The sequence below is a fragment of the Triplophysa dalaica genome, chromosome 25 (genome assembly GCF_015846415.1).
Source record: "Triplophysa dalaica isolate WHDGS20190420 chromosome 25, ASM1584641v1, whole genome shotgun sequence".
In the NCBI taxonomy this organism is placed as follows: Eukaryota; Metazoa; Chordata; class Actinopteri; order Cypriniformes; family Nemacheilidae; genus Triplophysa; species Triplophysa dalaica.
Genome location: NC_079566.1, coordinates 6480856 through 6501758, shown reverse-complemented (window position 1 = coordinate 6501758; position 20903 = coordinate 6480856). Strand labels below are relative to the sequence as shown.

Below are 20903 nucleotides of genomic sequence, written 5' to 3'. Positions count from 1 at the left end.
TATTATGCCGCCGTCTGTAGGCTGGGGTATAAAAATAGTTTTTATTACCACCACCTAATACTCAACTCATTTCCGTAATAGAGGGTGGAATACATGAAGAGCATGCGTTAAATGTACCAGTACAGAAGAACATGCACTATTACTATACACGTTTTTGTTTATAAAAATGATTTTTTTTTGGAAAGGGAAATCATGCAATTTTGTTTTATTCCACATATCCACATAACATTAAGTAGTCCTGTTTATATTAAATCACTGGGGTAACAGTTTGGTAAGTTGAAGCTGCATGGTGTTCAAGGACTTCTCTAGAACTGCTAGATGTTTTTCCAGAAGTGCTGCTATGTCCTCTCTCTTAGCAATGGAGTTTTTTGTGTTTTCAAGGTGCTCCTTCAGACTAAGAAAGAAAAGCATAACATTTTTAAAATCTCGATTGATAATTTTCTAAATAAATAAAAGATAAAAAAATAAGGTCTGTTTTCTTAATTTAGACATTTCTGATAACACAAATAACAGTCAAACACGTAATAGAACATGTGCTTACCTTAGGAAAGAATGTATATTTCCCCCCATCCTCTTCTCATCTAAATCCAAGAACACTTTCTGCATTGTATCGGCAGTTTGAGCCACGACGAGATGGTCCACCCGGACGCCCTGCACATCCTCTCTAGCCTGTAGATCAAAAGAAAGTCCTCCTTCCTCAAGACCACTAGCTGTGGACACAGCCTGCAGTGCTGCTCTGTTCTGCAGCACAAGAAGGCGTGACTTCTCGAATTCCTCCGGGCCTGCTATATCATCCCAGCACACTGGGGAGGATGGAGGCAGCCAAAAGCGTTGAGTGCAGTTGACTGGTCTGCCGGCCGTCTCTGTGAGAAAAGGACTATCTGCAGGAAAGCTGTGCAGGAGCTCATGTAAACCAGAGCCCCAGTCCAAGTCAGAATTTTCCGGCTCGGGTTCTGTCACCACACTGCCCAGCAGGAAAAGGCACCAGGACAACCAAGTCCATGTCATTATTTCCTGAAGCAACAACATAGTGATGTTGAGTCATGTGGATTTGTTTGATGCTAATCACTAAACACTGTTTCAACCCCTCTCAAATACAGAAAACAAATACACACTTTATGTCCATGTTTTTAGCGGAATAGAAATAAGTTTAAGTTTAGGATTAAAGTGATAGTTTACCCAACAAGGACAATTCTGCCATCACTTACCGTCTTGTCATTTCCAAGAAACACAAAAAAAAACACACACAAAGAAAGATATTTTGAAGAATGTTGTCAACTGGCACATATTCACTTGTGTTGGTATTGTAGAAGTAAATGGGTGCCGGTGTTTTGTCAACTTGTCCTACCTTGTCAGATTTTACCGAAGTGTACAAATTTATGCAATAAATGTAAACCTACAATATATATATAAAATAAACATGTAGGATTAATTTAAATTGCAAAATACCCCATTAAAATGTCATACCAGCTATTAAAGGAGGTAACAATGATGTTTGGTAGGACAATCTAACGGGTAGGAAGTCGTGCTGTTGGGTTACCAACTTTCTTCAAAATAGCTTCTTTTGAGTCTTATAAAAGAAAAAGTAATACAGGTTTGAAATGACAAGAGGATGAGTAAACGATGACAGAATTGTCATTTTTGGGTGAACGATTACGTTTAAAAAATCCCATTCAGAACCGTTTAAAACATAGCTTTCCTGTAGCTCAGTGGTAAGAGCAAGGTTGTGGGTTCGATCCCAGGGGATTGCAAATACCTATGTAAAATGTATTGATAAAGCAATGTAAGTCGCTTTGGATAAAAGCGTCTGCCAAATGCCTGAATGTAAATGTAAACATCAAATGACGACCGTTTGTATAAAAATAGCGCAGTTCTCCGTGCGCAAATCGTAAACTACTGTTTCAACCAAGACCAGAAGAACTTATATTACATTGAACTTCAGAAACTCAAGAAATCAAGTTCAATTTCAAAAAAGTATAAATTTAAAAGCAGAATGTAAGTAATTATGCATGTTTTTAATGTCACCGTAAACTTTCGTTGTAGCTTTTAAACGGACACGACACGACATAACACAGCCAGCAAACAAACCAACAATCGCGTAATGTTGAATTTCACATGATAGTCAGTATTTATTTGAACTTACCTCAGAGATTTGTAGTCCTGCAGTCTGAAGTGTGTTCGTGTGCTTCTCATAAATGATCTGTGGAAAATCTGACTCGCAGTTGTGCGCTTCAATGCGCACGACTCACTGTAACAAAGCTTTGTCAGATTCGTAGCTTGTTTAAACGTGTATAATGGTATAAAACATGTTTAAATAATGATGTTAGATAAGAAGGAAGATAAGATCATAAGTAGTTTGACACTTTGTGAGTTCCAGCACTTTAATCAATTGGAAAAGTGTCGGTGTCTCAAAACCTCCCAAGTCATCTATATAAACGGCACTTATGGGGCGTGCGTCAAAACGTGGGCTTCTATCACAAAGTGCCTAGGTAGGGCAGAGCGTTAGGTTTTGAAACACGGTCACTTTACGAGGTGTGTTTCTGTTTCTTTATTAATGCGAATGTATTTTTCTCTTTAGACGTCGTTTTGTCAAGAGTTTCGGGTTTTTAATATACTTACACATCTACAATCGCACTTTGTTTACTTTAAACCGTAATGAATCCCTTCACTTGATAATATCATGTCCATACACTTTTCATTGTTTACTGCACAAATGTTAAGCACAATTTTGGGCTGTAGTTTTGGTAACAAGAACACAACTTGGGCCTTTACGTCACATTTTTCGGTGTTTGCAGGAATCCAGTAAATCAGTGTTTACCAGATGGCTGTTAAGCGGTGTGGAAAACATGAGTGTGGAGGGATCTGAAAGTCCTACATGATCTCAGGCTAAAGGAATGAGGAAAAAATCGGGCAAAACAGCAGGGTAACCAGACATTAGCAGAGACGAGCATGTTCAAGAACATCACTGCTAATAAACAGAGATCTAGCATATCAAATAAACATACAAGAGTCAGATGAAATTAATTTTATTAAATGATGCAATACACAGTCAAGCGAAAGTGAGCTATATTAAATGATACGTTTTCACATTATGTCTTAGCAGGGTTTACAGCATATCTTGGTTTGTAACATTTGTTAAAAAATGAAAGCTCACACTTTACATTAACAAGAAACAACAAGGAGCTTAGCAGTGAATAAAAAAAGCATGTGTGAGAAATCAACGCCTATACTATGACAGCTAAATTCATTTGGCATGTTATAAAGGAGCAAACACAAGATTGAACGGAAGAAAATTGCTAATGTGAAAGGGAGGTTTGAGGCCACGAGTGCAAGAAAACCTTAGAATAGAAACTTTGGTCGCTTGGCTCTTTCATGGCAAACAAAAAAACATAAAAAAGCAAATCAAACCATATAAAATAAAACGGCAAATCAAACCATATAAAATAAACTGGAGTGTCCCGGAATTATGTAATTCAGAGAACGAATTAAAAATTTGCTATGGCATAAGAAAAAAACTGGATGATTGTCAGTTTACAGAGAACTAATTAGAAAAAACAAAGACACCATCTGGCTGTTCCAGGACACTCCTACATTCCTAGGAGGTAGTATTATGGCAAAAACGTATGGCCTTGTTGTGTAGTGACTTGCATGTTGTGGTAATTAGTGCATATTTTAAGGCCAGATATTCTCCATCATGATCTTTCCATAAATGCAGTTCTAAGGCTACATTAAGACACAGGTGAGGGAATTTGTGGAAGAGGCATTGACAGATACAGCCCTTAATGGCAATACCTGAGTCAACCAGAACTTGACTACAAGACGTCACTACAAATCCAATAATTGTGATGAACTGGCCAATGCTAAAGTTATGCCTGGAAACAGAAATATTGTATCATTACAATGAATGACTGTAAATCAAGATGTACTAAAAATGTCAGGATTGCGTTCTCTGTACAGTGTGCACCATCGAAACACTCATCACCCATCAACTAAACGTGGTAGAAATCGCTTTAAAAAAATGTTGCAGTAATTCATTTCAAAGGTGCTTGCACAACATTGTGTGGCCATCAAACCTCCCTACAGGGGAAATTGTTTGCAATGTCTGAAAGATGAGGTTCACGAAACAACAATAAATGAAGTTTATGCAGCATTTATCAGGCTTTTGAGGTACTTCACATCTATACACTTTATTTTCGAAAAGACCAACAAGTCATATGGTTCCTTGGAATTCCTATTGTAGCAGAAAATACCTCGTCTTAAATATTCTTAGTCTGTTTGCCCAATTACAGAGGGCATCCTTTAAACTGCTTAGAAAGTGCAAAATACAAATACTGATCATTCTTTGCAGCATTCACCCAAGGTTGCATGATAAATGTACAAATTATTTCATGTGGCGCTGAGCATCAAATTAAAAGGACAGTCCCTCGGTTAGGGGCGGGATTGATTTGAAAAGGCACGCTTACAAAAAAAAAAAACACCCTGGACGTTTTGAAGAATACTAATGAAAAAAAAAATCTACATTTAATTTCCATACAACCTCCTTTGTACCATACTAATTCAAATCAAAGCATCTCGAAACTCAAATGCCAGTGTATCAGAATGGATTGTAACATCCATAAACGGAGTCTGAGAGACATTGAATTAAAACTGAATTCCCTTCATAAAATGTAGCAACGTAAAAACGCACCGATTGCAAATAGTCAGCACTCCAAAATCTTAAATGAAGAGGTTTAAATACAAATAGCTTATCTAAGACCTGACCCCACCCCTCCTGTGGAACGTTCATAAACCAGATCCGATCTAATGAGTGCCAAACCTCTCTTTATTGCAATACTGGATATAAATCAAGTAGAATAATCAAGTATAAACTGTAGCACATTAAAAACTCAATGATTGCCTTTTGACACAGGTTGATGAGCTGCTTCATAGGAAAATGTGGTCTAAATATATTAAAACACAGAGCAGTGGTCGGTAGACATTTCCTGTCCGGTATGTTATCTATGATATGGCACAATGCTTGTGATGGACATGGGATTGACATTGACAAAAATCGAAAGATCGATTCCCGATCTAGACCTGGTCTAGAAACCAGTCTGAAGAAACGACATCAACCTCTATGTTTTCGTTTGGCAATTATCTCAGCCCGAATCCATATATATATAACAAAGGCCAGCGCATGAAGACAAACTGCAACTTTACAGTCCTCTAAAAGCTGATGAGTATTTTATATCACTACATTTTAAAAAGGGAAACTTGTCATATTTTGGTCCCCAGCCATTTTTGTTAAATGCTGAAACATCCCTCATGTTGATCCACCACACACTTTCTATAAAAATGAGACACAACGAAACACTTAATACAAACAGTATAGGCTTGTGTCGTTTGGTCACAATTATTGTTATTTGCCATGAGCACATATACATATATGTATAAGGGATATTTAATGTTAGCACCTGACACCATTTTGAGGTAGTTTTAAAACTTGGTTTAAAAAGCCAGGTTATGAAGATGCTCTCAATAAATCATTTTTTCATCTGACATGCTTGCTCATAGTTTAATAAATAACGTATTAGCCTGTAAAATGACAACTAACAGTACTGTGCTTATGACAGAATACTTTCAGATATTTGTACACTTTGCAACCGGTTTGGTCATGTTAAACTTTTCAACGAGAGCTCTGTTGATGGAATTTGTAAATGGAAAAAATGGTATACTGTAATGCCCAATGAACAAACTAGCTGACTGACAACTGACCTGTAACAACACAAATTGTGTAATTGGTGAACACGAGCACCAATGTCATGATTAGCGGAACATTGACAAATATTTGCTGGTAAAAAAAGAATTTGGCCTATTGGGTTGAAATATAAACATGGACGTTTACTATAGCTCCCCATTGGGTTTTAACTTTAGCTAGAAATTCTGGCAAATATAAAAGCAACATGTGGCACAATTTTTATACACTTATTACAGTACAGCACCACAAATGTCAGCGATACAAAGATCTTTGAGCCAGTGGGAATTCAGAATCAACTGCCCATGCGTTTATGCCATTTTATATCCGTTCATCCATTACATCGCAACCATCGATGATGACATAATTTACCACAAAAACAATATGGGTCATTTAGTCTTATGCGTCAATGCTGCTTTCAGTTTGCAAGTTTAAAACAAAGTGTGAATGATGATGTGAATCTGCCGACCAGTTTGCAAGCATATCAAGTACATTCAAACAGTTTATTTGTGTCCTTGGGGTCTAAGCATGTCACCAGGCAGCGCATTTCTAATCTAGCCACCTGAAGAAAGTAAAAAGCAAAGAGTACAGTAACAAAACTACCACTGATGTCGAAAGGTTTACGTTTCCGCTTCAGAACGCCATAGTGCAAAGTTCTAAAAATACATCATCTCTGAAGGTTAAAAAGACATCATCTAGTGATGATAGGTGAAGTAAAATGCTCTTGATGAGATCAGGCTCATCGAAACTGTTATTGTATTGTTAGTATAACTAACAATACAATTGTGGTAATCCAATCTGATTTTATCCAAACTCCAAGTATGTAACAAATCCAACAGCAAAAGCTATTGTCTTCAGACATAGTTTTACATATTAAACCCCACGTAAAGCAAGGAGTCATGTGGACACTGTAACCCCACACAGCAATGGAAAGACACTAGACCAAGCAATATACAAGCTTCACTCAAACAGCAAAAGACAATTCTCTAGAAAAGACAAAAGAGACGTCCAATAATGTCTGAGACACAGACTCAAATCAGAACACATAATGTGCCTCCTATGAGCTAAAACTTAGATGCTATAAAAAAGTGTCTGTATAAAATCAGCACCATAATCTGAACTCCACCCTCAGCCTCTGCTTCAAATGCAAGCACAGACATTTGAATTTAATTATTTTAATAAAAATATTTTCTGGACATTACATTGAGCCGTACAAATCTGTTAAATCAGAACAATGACAAAAAATGAAATGAGACTCCGAGTAATTCTCCAAATTGGTATATGGCAAATACTTTACATACAATCTGACAATTTCTAATTTTATTAACAATACATAAAAATGAAACTGCTCTTGATGAAAAACTAGTTTTGCATAGTGTAAGACCTTCTTACATCTGCATTCTAAAAATGGATGGTGATCAGATCTCGCTAACCTTAAAATCTATCCATCAGCATGCAAATTTGTAACATCTCTTTTGATAGTGCAAAAACATGTCATATTTCATATTCGAGAAATTGCATATGTTGAAGACCTTTAACTAAGGTGCTGATTGAAATGGGTAAAATACTTAAAGAAATCTGTAACCTAACAGTTCATGAGGATGAAGAGAAAAGGTTTATACTAAAAGAAAATATTTTTTTCCAAGGAATATTTATAGTAGTTCCAGCAATGACTCCTGACGGCAAATGATAAATACTTATTTTAACCAAAAGCGAAGAAAAACAGAAAAGCTAAGACAAATTCAAATGTGTACAAGGATATAGCAACAATGCACAGCAATTTAAAATGACAGATCAAATTAAAATTCACACATTTACAATGTTTTTATAGCAGAAGGTTTTTTGTTTAAAGCATAAAGCCACTTATTCGCTTATTATACACTTTTGGATCATGAACCTTAAATCACTCACTGTTAGCTTCAAATACATAGCTTAAACTCTTTCCATAAAACAACGGCAATGCTAAATCATCCATGCTGAATACCGCATGGCTCTGAAGCAATGAAAAAGGATAAAATGCCATTTTAGAGCTAATGTTGCAAAATCGGTCTACAGCACTAAATTCAAGAAACTTTCAGAGGGACATAAATAAGACTTTCCCATTTGTGTAATTATGAAGAAATGACCAGTGCGGTAATGTTACCATAACACAAGTAACAGGTAACAAGAGGTAGGACATCTAGTCATTTCAACACAACTGCACCCAGAAAACATACTCATGTTCCACATGAAGGTATCCGTTCCACCAGATCTAAGTGTCTGTGTCCATTGCTCTTCAAAGTGCATCGACTTTCACGGGTTGCGAGAACAGCGCCAAATAATAACAACATAACTCAAGTATGTGAAGACAAACTACAATGCCCCTTTATACACAGTCTGTTAGGTTTTGCATTGGCCGAAAAGACAAGTAAAACATTTCAGGGTCAAAATGTCAGAAACTTCAGCAGATCCAAAGTCAAACGTATCCATGAACATTTCTGACCAGATTCTTGCTTAGAAGTTGAGGTTAAACAAGATTTTTCAAAATGGATGTTTCAGGACTCTAGCACCTACAATTATGTCCCATTGTGCTTCAGTTACCGTAGGACATTAACTACAAGTACGTGTGTAATCTTGTTTGGCTAACAGGAATTATTGAGAACCATATAAAGAACATCCAATTGTTGGTATTAAAAATAGAGTATTTTGTATGCTAATACTGCTACAGCGGGTACAGGGTTTGCACTATATACACTACTAAAAGTACCCAACTTGACTACATTACAAACGTTCTAAATTCATATACACAAACAATCCACTAAAATCTCTTGGTTAAGAATGCATAGTTAGAAAAAGATGGTTAAAAATTCCCAAATGTTCAAGTTGAAGCATTATATGGGGATTCTACAGCTGATCGACTAACAACACTCAATAGATAATCACTACACATTATGATATGCTTTAGAAGGCAAAAACTGTTCACGCTAAAACAGTATACCAAGACGTACAACGATATATTGCGCTTCGATTTGAACTATGTTTGGATAAATTTTTACACTACTTAATGTTCCTCTTAAGTTAAGCAACAAAAAGCTAACAACCACTTGCCTGTTGGCCCAACACGTGACTTTACAAAACACCCAAATGGTCTTATAAAGAGTAATATTCTCATTGAAACCTACATGTTATAGGCTGTAGAGAAAGTATCGGAGTAAAAAACTAAGGTGCGTTTGAAATTTGTAAGGAATTTTTACTCCGACCTCGTCGTGTCTCAGTGAACAATGCGATTGATAGCTGTATCATTCTTAAACACTTTCCCCCGAACCCTCCCTCTTCTCTCCCTGTCCTTTTGATAGCATGTGTTGCTAGCTGGAGTGTGGTGACTTTAGTAATCTGTCAAACCCACAGCACAGTACAGTCAAACTTCTAGATCACAAGGCTCTGGAATCTCCCAAGACAAAACTGGCCTCACTTTTTTCATGTGGGGAATTGTGAAATTAAAACAGGTGCTTGAACTATGATCACATTTTCCATCCAGGAGTTACCTGATGTGAAAAAAATGAAAAGCAACGTATGTACCGATCCACCGAAACCTTTGAGTTGTTACAATCACAGCGGACATTTAAAAGAAAAATGCTCACGGCAGTCAAATAAAAATGTACATACAAGATAATCTCATCATCCAAATGCTTAGAGTCCAAAGATATTAGTACTTTACAGGACTCGTATGAACAAATATCCATTTAAAGAGAATCCTGGCTCAGAGGATGAGAACCAGTCTCACATGAGTGACGGAGAGCCAGAATACTGATTGTCACCACAATTCCACCATCCTAATAATGTACTTGATTCTGCACTTCTTTTAAATGGTTAAAAGTGTCCAATGCGAGCATGTGATAATGCCCAATCGATCGTGAAGGATAGGTACAGTAGGTTGACTGAGCACGGACTTGAACATTAAATGACACCAAGATAAAATTCATATTAGCACACATAAATGAAACAAAACAGGGTAAGTACTTTTGTCCTGAAGTCCCCTTCTTGTCAGTGCACTTGCTTTGCTGATAAATAATTAAGGTGTGGAAACCGCATCCCCCATAATCGCTTAACCTGATCCGTTTTGTCCTTAACTAACCCTGACCCATTGGTTTGATGAGTTTGTAAATACTACTGCTGCTTAGTCTCCATCACCGGCCTTGGCTATAAAAACCGAACCTCACGCCCCCCCAATGCAAATGTAACTTTCAATTTAAAAATAGTTTACATTTTTGGATTGACTATGTAAACATGTTAACCTCTAATTTTACATGCATATGTACAACAGAATAACACACCCTTGCCCACCAAACCAAATAAAAAGAAATGATTGATTTCACATCTTACGTCCTAAAAATTCATGAAAGGATATTAAAGTATGTTGGGAACTTTCTACATGGGCATTTGGAAACCTAACGGCATATGTTTCTATTTGTACCCATTATATAAACAGGGCACACACACAAAAACGCGCACACACACACACAGACCGTGTTGTAAAGAAGATGTAGGGCTTGTTTCTGGCTATGTTCAGGCGAAGTACATGGTGCGAAGAGTGTCCTGGTGGATCTGAACAGCTTTGGCTAGGGCCGTTTGATCTCTGCCGTTACTCTGACCTGATGTGTGGCTGCCCTCAGCGCTGCCAAGAAAAAAGATAAACACACATCCAATAAGAAATTGTGGCAATTTTTTTTAATCTATGCTAAAGAGAAGCCATTCCAAAACGCTTTAAGAAATAACTTTTTTTAAGGATACGAGTTGACATTCAAAGAATAGATAGTAGGTTTGCTTTAAGGCAAAAGCAGACAAGAAGTAACTGTCTAGGACAGCTTAACCTCTGCCATCAGTACCTGTCGTGTTCTTTGTCGACCAAGTGGTAGCGTGCACGGAACGCCACCAGGTGGGCATAATAAGCTGGTGCGGGAATGGAGACAGAGCGGGTGCAGCGCACGTAGGTGTGGCACAGCTGGTAAGTGAGGACCTGCAGCTCATCAGAGGTGAAATGGTTGTCGTCCCACAGCACGTGATAGTGGGAGGGCCTACTGGTTCCCTGTGGAGATTCAGCAATTATGAAAAACTAAACCACAAACACTCTGACATACAGAAAGGAAATACAGCCAATTAACATCCACTTTCTTTGGCTGAAATATTCAATGATCTGAATATTTCAATTCAATTACCTGAATTCCGGCATGACTGCAAAGGTAAAAGTCAAACTCCGATGGATGAGTAATTTTGGTGTCAACTGTGGTGCCAGCAGGAATGTTGCCGCTCTTTCCGACCTTGAATACAAAAAGCACATTTAAAAGGCAAATTTTAAGTGACAATAAATAATAAAAGGCCCAACAGGAAGCCTGTGTGTCATAAGCATACAGAATAAAAAATAAAGACAGGAGACAGTAAAAGACACTTTAGTTCCTGTGACATCACTAACCCGTTCATTTCTGTCCATGCAGAAGAGTCTGGTGTGATGTCTCTTTTGGACAACCACAAAAGTGATGCCAGGCTGGTAATCTTTCTCCAGCTTGATGCAGGCCTCGCGGATTGCCAACAGCTCGTGCTGCAAAACCTATGTGGGCAAGACACAAGGAGGAGAATTAAGACGAGTACATTACAGGTTGCTGTACACGGATGCTAGGTTTTGAAAAGTGCAATTCTTGGAATGTAGCTTACCTGGTTGAACTGCCCCTCAGAGATGCCGTCTCTGTAATAGATGATGCGTGTGGGTTTGAAGCGTGTGGATTTGTAGAACTGGATGAGCAGCTCTCTCACCATGGTGGCCAGATCCTGAATTATGTCCTGACGGTGCTGCTGTACTCGCACCGTGGCACAGTATCGGCTCGGGTGGGCATCCATACTGCCCACAACCTAAATGTCAGAAGACATATGAAATCAACATGATATTCTTCTATAGTTAGATGCATAAACATATTTATGGATGTGTTAGACCTATAACGTCTAACTAAGGCCACTCTTATTGTGACAATGCTCACTGGTTTTAGTGAACAGATATTAGTAACATCATTTATTTCATATTTCTTGGTCAGATCATTGGATTGCCAGCCTGCAGTCCAGTTCTGCGAGCCAACCTAAAGATCAGAAGTTTGTCTGACTTACAGCAGCAATAGAAGGTTTCTTGCCATCTCCAGCCGGGGGATGAGTCACATCTGCACCCAGAAAGATGACTGGCTGCTGAAATACTAAGGGCCTAAACAAAAAAAAAGGGATATAAACAGCAAAAAATAGTTTTGAGATAGTTTTACTAGCTTTCAAATCACAAGTCACTAGGTTTCTAAAACACAGCTTAACCCATAGACCACACACGATTATTCACAATGATACTCTGGTAAATCAAGCCAATAAGCTTCAAGTAAGTCAAAGTCTTGAGGCAAAGCATTCCTTACCTGCCCTGTGGAAGAAGAATATTGTTCACACCACCCAGTTTGACATTAATCTTGAGGCAGAGGTTGGAAAGGGTCTGAGGGGTGGTCTTCTGGACATTCTTCACCTGGACACACTGTGTGGCCATGCCAAGAACAGTGTCGCCCACACGCTTTACCTCAGCTTTAAGGATTCAAATTTAGATTGTTACGACAAAGAAACAATTATTGCAAGACTGACTTAATAGAGAGAGGTTTAATTACCATAAACAGGGGTCTTCCCAGGTAGGATGACCACCACCAACTGTAAGCCCTGGTAAGTGTACTTGAGGTGCTTGAACATGGGCTCCACGCTGTCTGCTCCCTGGGCGTATTTGCAAAAGCATGGCTGGCCTTGAATGGGCATCCCAGCATCACGAGAGATTTTACGAAGCTGGTCTGTAAATGCCCTATGAGAAACAAGAAACAGATTACAGCACTGAGGTTTTATAACTTGGGAAATGGAATACAATCATATAAAGATGTAAAAAGGTCTCAAACATATACATAGAGAGGAAAAACAACTATTCAGGTCAAAGCATTTACTTCAGAAGGAGTTCTGTACACTGCCTCTGTGGGGCAAAGCAGGCGATGGCCCACACTTTGATCTCAATTCCTGTGTGGAACTGCTTGTTTCTCATGTCCCACACACCCTGGACTGGAGTAGCTATTGCTTTGTTCTGAAATACAATACAGACATATTCCATTTTTTAAGACGTAAAAAAAGTGGTATTAAATATATACTATTATAGTTGTCATTTCATCTGTGAAAATGGATGAAATCAAATGGCAAAACTAAGACAGGTTCCTACCCGTCCTCCATAGAGAATTGAAGGTGCCTGAAGAACCCGTCCGTTGACCTCAGTCATCTCGTCTCTGACCATTACTCCAAACTCACGCACGTAAGGATCTGTGTTGAAGTTGGCACTTCTCATCTGTCACAAAACAATCAAAACTCATGAAAAATTGTCACGTGGGTTGTTGTCGATATTCTCGGAATGCAAACACAAGTGATATAAATGTGCCTACCAGTTTGCTTATCTCATCCTGACGGTCAGGTGCAGATCTGGCTGTGGCACGTATCATAGTTGAGGTCTGATTGTCTGTCAGTTTCTTGATGCATCTTTGTCCAGCTACTATGTTACAGACCTGAAGAGAAAAGGACAGCACCGTTCAGAAAAAGAAGCCAGAAACACAGCCAGGAACAAAAAAGAAAGGTCTTGACTAACCTCTAGGGGAAGGTAGGTGTGCTTCTGCTCCTGGCCAACTTGTAAACATGGGAGATGTGGGTATCGCAGCACCAGTTTGTATTTATCCTTGAAGTACTGTGCTACAGTGCATTCGATGGTCTGTCCATTCTCCTGCTGCAAGGGAAACCTGAAAACAAATTGAATCAACTTAAAAAATGTATATTGAATCAGTAACATAAGGTTCATTAGATAGTTTTGCCATGATCATATGTTTATAACAGCACCATGATATTCATACAAAAATTTAAACTTCGATTTCAAGTGGGTTCAAATGTGACTTGTAACTCTTACGTCTGATGGCTGGCTGGTCTCCTGGTCACATTACACACCCTGTATTTCCTCTTCATCTGTCCACAGTGAGTGATCTCCACCTTCAGGCCTGATTTGTTAAACAAACAAAGAGTTCAAATAAACAAAGCTTACGAGTAACCGGTGGACGTGACACTAATCAACGTAATGAGTAATCACCCTTAATCTCCTTAGTAAACTTCACTCTCTGGGAGTCTGTTAAGGGCTTCTGTTGCTCTTCGATGCTTTTAAAATCCAATACCTCGCACATGAACTCAATCACAGGTTGAGCTTTGTAGAACGCAGTGGCAGACACTAAAAAAACACGTTTATAAAACAAAACATTAGCAGAAAGTCAACAAAGGTTCCTATTCCCAGGATATCCAAGTGCGTACGAACCATCAATGTTGAGCATCATTTTCCAGAGGGATGGTCGAACAGACTGGTGAAAGCCAAACCAAACTTCTCTTCCTCCACCTAGGGGGTTGGAGCAACCCTCGGAGGGAGTGAAAAATGAACGTCCAACTGGGGTGTACCTGCAGACACACAGATAACAATGAAAGTATTATGGAGATAGATTGAGAAACATGGGGTTGTTGTACACAGAAGGATAAAGTATAAGGTCCCCTAAAGGTAGATGACAAAGCCACTAACCTCATAGAGGGCAAATGTCTCATGACAACATCCAGAGCCTGAATGGTCTCAAAGGGAATATTTGGCAGTCGTCCAGACAATGCTTCATGTAGAGATTGTAGATTCACACAGGACACCCACTTGATAGCTACTTTAAAGCTCCGGTCTTTTCCCTCACCTGGAATTGTGACCTCCAACTCCACCTAGAGGAGCAGATTGGCAAATGAGCTCTATCAGAAATGGAATGTGTAACATTTAAGGCACTTCTAAAATGTATAAACCTTTCACAGTTAAACAAAGCATTAAGTAACGTGAAAGAATATGAGAGTGTCCAACATTTTTCAAGTGCATACTTTGTCTCTTCCAATGGGTAAAGGCATGGCAGTGTAGAGATTCTTCCTCCCATCATACACAGGTTTTCGATCTCCAAAGATCTGGGTCTTAAAGTGCTGGACCATGTGCTCAACAATTTCGCTACGAAAGAAAAACCAATCAGCGATTCGAATTGCTCTTCCATTCATCAGCTGAAGCAGAAATGTTACGTTTTTATACAAAATGTGTTTACCGGTTAACTCTCCTTGGGCATTTCTCAGGCTTGATGTCAACGTCATAATGGTACACCTCCAACTTGGGTATTTCCATTTCAAAAAAGTTGGCCTGAAGCTTGATTGTCCTACCCATCGTGCCAAAGTCTGGCCTTTGAGGCGGTTTGAAGACATATTCTTGTGGTATAGGAGACAGGGGAGCTGCAGGGCAGATATAATAAATAAAATGCACATAAACGTACAGCTTCAAGTATATCTCATGAAAAAGAAAATAACAATGTGAGATATTCAGCAAGGGAATATTTTCGATAACACCAGATAAAAAATGACCCCATTACATCAACATTTATGCATAGTCAACATTATCAGTTTTGGAAAAATATCTAAATCTCGTTTTATTAGTGGACCTCTTAGCCAGACATAATGAAACCTGAACATTGAGGTAACAATACTTAAAGCTGGAGGACCAAATAAACTCAAGCACCCACACATTATATAACCCTCTACAGACATTTCAGTGACAACAAACAATCGTTATGTGAAACAAAAATCAATAACTGCTGAATAGATTTAATTTAATACAATTAATTCACTATAAAATTTGAATATAAAGTATTATAGATTAAATATAAAATAAATAGTTATAGTATAACCAAACAGACCAGAATTTAACATCGGGGCAGGTACGTGCATCCCATGAAACCATCTATCTTTACCCTTCTATGGATTTACAGAACCTCATCAATATAAGTACCTAACATGTTCAAGAACTAAAAAACAAAGCAGTACTGACAACTTTGTTGAATCATCTATCTGTTAATACAAAACTCTCAATAGTAAAATGTTTCAAAACATAAATGCTTTTAAAATAATCCTCTAGGTAAACATTTAAAAGTGAATAAGCAACACAGCTGGGTTACAGTACTTTAAATATTCCTTTGGCTTTCAAACAGGTTAGCTTAGTCTGGGCCACTTACCAGAAACATCTGACCCAGGGGACTGATGTCCTTGACTCGGCTCAGGAGCTATAAAAGATTCAAACAGATCTCAAAATGCATGATTATGAGAATTACAACATACAAATGCATCGCTAACATAGCCATTATGAGGAAATCAGTAATGCTTGTTAACAGAAGTCAACACTTGATATGCAACTTATTATCACATAAAAAAGATGAATTCACTGAAGATCCATAAGTTTAAGAAGGGACTGTTTACAAATATCTAATGAACTATATAGTGTTACAGAGGTTGTACTGATTTACAAAAAAAAATGTATGCAATATTGTGAAACATACTCTCCATATTCATTCAATGAGAAACTCAAAGAGTCCGTATGTCTCTGACATGCTTTGCTGACATATTCCCTGAACTGCCCCAGCCCATCTTATCAACCCTGAAAACACAACACGGCAGGAAGATACTGGGGATGTGGACCCATCCCACTGGGCTGCAGGCCTTATCACCAACACCATACAAACAACTCAACAACCTGCCAAAGTCCCAAACATCAATTACATTATCTGAAACGAGTATAGAATATGTTGAACAAAATAAAATCCTCGGTCAACTACAATATTCCTTTAATTGTTCTTAACATCAAAATAAACTCTCAGCTCATAACTTTGCATTTGATGTTTAGAGAACATCCCCCCCCCCAAAAAACACCCACACACACCAGTCAACCAAGAGCTAGGAACTGCTGCTGCAGTTACATATACTTTAAGTAAATAAAACAATGTAACATATCTACAGCAACGCAACAAGTAACATTAGAATAAACATTCACTAAGTTACACTGAATATTAGTTAGCACGTTCCAGTACCTGGCGAGCTGGCTCAGTCAAACAGGTAGCAAACTCCCAACGTTACAACGTTTAAAATAAGCACTAAAAGATCATATAAACAACTTAAATTCGCCTAACTACGAGATCGCAACAACGTGTTCAATATTAACACTGGCATGTGTGCCAGAATTCATCCAGCTGATGCTGAATTCAAAAGCCAGGGCAACAAGCTTAGCTAGCTGGCTAACAATAACAATGGGCCTACAAAACGAACACTTGACATACACGTGAAAGAAACACTTACATTTTATAAACAAAAGACTATTTAAAAATAATTATCACGCACAACCAAGAACCAGTAAATTATAGGTTTTATTTCCAGATATAATACCTAACTCGTTCGCACAGCAATTCGTCGCTAGCACGCTCGCTAACCATAATAATACTCACCACCAGCAGCTCCAGTGGGAAACATTTCGATCTCTTTTTCCACCAAAATTCAATCGCACGCCGACTCTTTTTGGTCTTCGGGTGCCACGTAACACATGCGGTAACGGGAAATACGATTTCTAATTTAAAACAGCATCGGTATAAAGAGGAAAAGAGAGATTAAAGGGAGCGCTGAGTTAGAGGAGCACGAGAGCTCTCAGTTGCCCCATCCCATCCCCCATCACAGTACGAGCGCCTATTTACCCCACGCTCACACAGGCGCAATGTTTCAAAACGTAGGGAAAACAAACAATAACTTATCCACGATGTTTCTAAGCGTCTCTGTCGTTTTAATTTTGTATAAACGCGTTTCATGACTAATAACATAATATTTGATTTAATTTAATACATAATGTAAAAAGACTGTTGGTCACCTTGCGTCATTTCCGGTTTTTTTTAAACGGCTTGGCGCATTACATTTCTTCAAGTTTAAGTGCTATGTATGTTAGACTTAAACGATTATTGTGCATAAATATAAGTAATGCACTTAAATGTTCACTTTCCTTATTTATTTATTTCCAACATGAATGGGCGTTGAAGCTCAGAAACTTATGGGAAACGCAGACATTACATTACTTGAATGAAGTCGGTTGTAACACGTTGCAAAAAACAAATTTAAATGCAATTTAATATTAGATTTAGATTGTTATGTTTAACGATATATTCGTTTTCCTCTCGCTGTTCAGAGATTAAAGATTGCGAAAGTTTGGGCGTTAGTTTAACACTTTTGGATCTGACAGCCACCATGCATTAAAGTTTTGCTTTTTAGAGAGCGATGTATGCTGGTTCGAGAAATAAAGCTCTTTTCTTTAAAATAAAACATGTTTATTGTGTTATAAGAATATCCTGCATTATTTTTGAAAATATTTTATCTCATTTTGGAACCAAACTCTTCAAATAATCTAAGACATTGGTTAAGATCTTCAAACCAAGCCCAGACGTGCTTAACCAAAAACAATTTGACATTTAAATGTTATTTTTTATGAAACTTAAAACCTGCACCCATGTAGGCTATACTACAGTGCTAGACCACCATTAATTGAATAGGTATGTCTATTAGAGCCTACCTCCACTTGGTGGCACCCTTTCACCACTTTTGCTGTTTTTTCATAAATGGCTGTTGATCTGTGCTTTGCAATAAGAGAATCTTACCACACATTTTTTTTAGGCATTTTTTTGTACAATTTTATTTTTAGGCTGCTATCATTGTCATCACCAATGGTTAGTAAATATATGTGATGCACATCACAAAAACAAATGCTCCAGGCACACGTGACACAGGTGACAGATTCGGGCTTTAATAAAAAATAACTCACGTAATTAGAAATAATAATAAATAAGTTAAAGAGTGTTCTCGTATATGTTATCTTAGCAGGTGGCACATCAGTTTGATATTTAAATGAAGCCAAAAACGAACCAAATTCGTAAGAAGTGTATCAGGATTTATTTGTTTTAGTAAACAAAACAATATATAGAAATGTAATTGGATATGCGTCTTTGGGTATATTTTGTTGTAAACATTCAGGCATTAGACATTGCTTCTAATGAGAGATGGATTAATATTGTTTATTAGAACTATAGGCTTCAGCATTAAAAAGACTGTCTCCGCTAAATAGTGACTATATAATAATCAATTTTCATTTCATTGTGTTTATAAACATACCATAAATACCTGTCTAAGTTTGTGATCTCCTGAAAACTGGTTGAACGAGTTGGGGAGTTACTCCCGTCTGCTGTGCTCCTTGGCCAATGGCACTAGATCCTCCCTGCAGTGCGTAACAGCGCAATTTAGGATTTAACCAAGTCTTTGCTGCGGGGCTTAAAGCAGTCTTCAAGAGAGACGCTTGACGCTTGCACACACAATGTTAGTGTAGAGTCGGGACCCCTATAGAGTTAGACTGCCTTTTTACGTGATCTCAGCCATTGCGATTTTCCAAACTATGACTGGAGTATTCGACAGAAGGATTCCGAGTATTAAACCAGCAGATTTTCAAAACCCTTTTCAGCTCTCCACGATGCATCACCCATCTCAGGAATCTCCAACCCTACCGGAGTCGACAGCCACGGATTCTGGCTATTACAGCCCCGCTGGAGGAGTTCATCATGGCTATTGTTCACCAAATTCGGGCTCGTATGGGAAACCTCTTAATACCTATCAGTACCAATACCACGGAGTCAATGGATCTTCTGGAAATTACCCTGCAAAGTCCTACCCTGATTACGGCTCATACTCTACAGCATATCATCAATATGCGGGAACATATAACAGGGTGCAGTCACAACCGAGTCCGCAAGGTTAGTTGTTGAAAGTTAATATTATTTTGTTATTAAATCTAAACATATGAAGCACAATTATTATTATTATTATTATAGATGTTGTTGAAGGTGAAAATAATTGTGCTGATGTAGCTACTTTATTTAATTTGAGTTTTTATTAAGGTCTGTGTTTTGTCATAAAATTAGACCAAGTAGCCTAAATCTACGTTGCACGTATATTAGCCTATTGATATTTCTTTCATGCTATTGAGATGTGTAAAAAATAAAATAGCATGTCTTTATTATGTGTGTATTTTTTATTCTAAACAACAAATATCGAAGAAGGCTTGTAGAGATTTATGGAATGATTAAACAGCCTTCTTTATAGAAAAACAACATTTTTAAACCACTTGACATGAACCACGACTATTAATGCAAGCAACAGTTTTTCCATCTATACTCATTTAATTTCCTCTCACGCAGCAGAAAAAGAAACAGCCGAGCCCGAAGTGAGAATGGTCAACGGAAAACCCAAGAAAGTGCGAAAGCCACGCACGATCTATTCCAGTTTTCAGCTCGCTGCTCTGCAGAGGCGGTTTCAGAACACGCAATACCTCGCGCTTCCAGAGAGAGCCGAGCTCGCCGCGTCCCTAGGACTCACACAGACACAGGTTCGAATACTTGTCATTCAAGTTTTTTTTTGCATAATAGGCTACTTTGAAATAAAAAATATATTTTCTTGTTATGCAATGCATTTGTGGAATAGACCATTTAATGTGCTTGTGTGCTATTATTATTATTATTCAATACAAATATAATTACTATATATTCAGTATACATAGCAGGCACATTGTTAATTTTTTGTATTAAATTAAATTACCCCAGTAACTCATCTAACGTTTATTTCTACAGGTGAAAATCTGGTTCCAAAATAAAAGATCGAAACTAAAGAAGATCATGAAAAACGGCGAGTTGCCACCAGAGCACAGCCCCAGCTCCAGTGACCCGATGGCGTGTAACTCACCGCAGTCTCCCGCGGTGTGGGACTCACAGGGTCCTCAGAGACCACACCATCAACCGCAAAATATTAACACAGTGGCATCCACGTTTATGGACAACAACAGTTCTCCGTGGTATTCTTCCACCGGGGTGATGAATTCTCACCTTCAGGCACCCGGCACGTTACAACACTCGTTGGCACTCGGATCAGGAACGTTGTACTGAACTTTGCATATTATTTTGTTGTATATCGGACTGGTGTTAACAATTTTTGAGGAATATGCAATGTATTATTATGGCAGTCATAGAAGACCGTGTAAAATGTGTAAATGTGTGCATGTAATTTATTGCATTTGGAAGACTTATTAAATGTTTTAAATGGACAATATGGACCCGAACAATTTCAATGGTGCCTTGAATTTTCACCTCAGCGCGTGCATCCAACGATGTGGCAAAAACGGACCCAAAATAAATGCTTTTTTTTAAAT

General features: G+C 38.1%; 2 protein-coding genes across 3 annotated transcripts; one reads left to right on the top strand and one right to left on the bottom strand.

Moving 5' to 3' along the window:
* Positions 1 to 190: 190 nt before the first annotated feature.
* Positions 191 to 17357, bottom strand: ago2 (argonaute RISC catalytic component 2). The gene is made up of 22 exons (XM_056740859.1): positions 17122 to 17357; positions 15862 to 15909; positions 14905 to 15085; positions 14693 to 14813; positions 14361 to 14542; positions 14106 to 14242; positions 13887 to 14021; positions 13710 to 13797; positions 13398 to 13545; positions 13198 to 13317; positions 12981 to 13103; positions 12715 to 12848; positions 12394 to 12578; positions 12154 to 12313; positions 11867 to 11957; positions 11423 to 11617; positions 11184 to 11318; positions 10930 to 11031; positions 10600 to 10799; positions 2144 to 10388; positions 542 to 1014; positions 191 to 394 (listed from the first exon to the last, which is right to left on the bottom strand). Exons 1-20 carry the CDS (start codon positions 17144 to 17146, stop codon positions 10280 to 10282), a joined length of 2619 nt encoding a protein of 872 aa, XP_056596837.1. The 5' UTR covers positions 17147 to 17357; the 3' UTR covers positions 191 to 394; positions 542 to 1014; positions 2144 to 10279.
* Positions 17358 to 18979: 1622 nt separating this feature from the next.
* On the top strand, positions 18980 to 20903 carry dlx5a (distal-less homeobox 5a). Of its 2 annotated transcripts, none has more exons than XM_056741597.1 (3): positions 18980 to 19455; positions 19903 to 20087; positions 20329 to 20903. In XM_056741597.1, the coding sequence occupies exons 1-3, from the start codon at positions 19101 to 19103 to the stop codon at positions 20638 to 20640; spliced, it is 852 nt and encodes a 283-aa protein (XP_056597575.1). In that variant the 5' UTR covers positions 18980 to 19100; the 3' UTR covers positions 20641 to 20903. The 2 variants fall into 2 exon arrangements, with proteins under 2 accessions (XP_056597575.1, XP_056597574.1); XM_056741596.1 differs by having other exon boundaries at positions 19900 to 20087.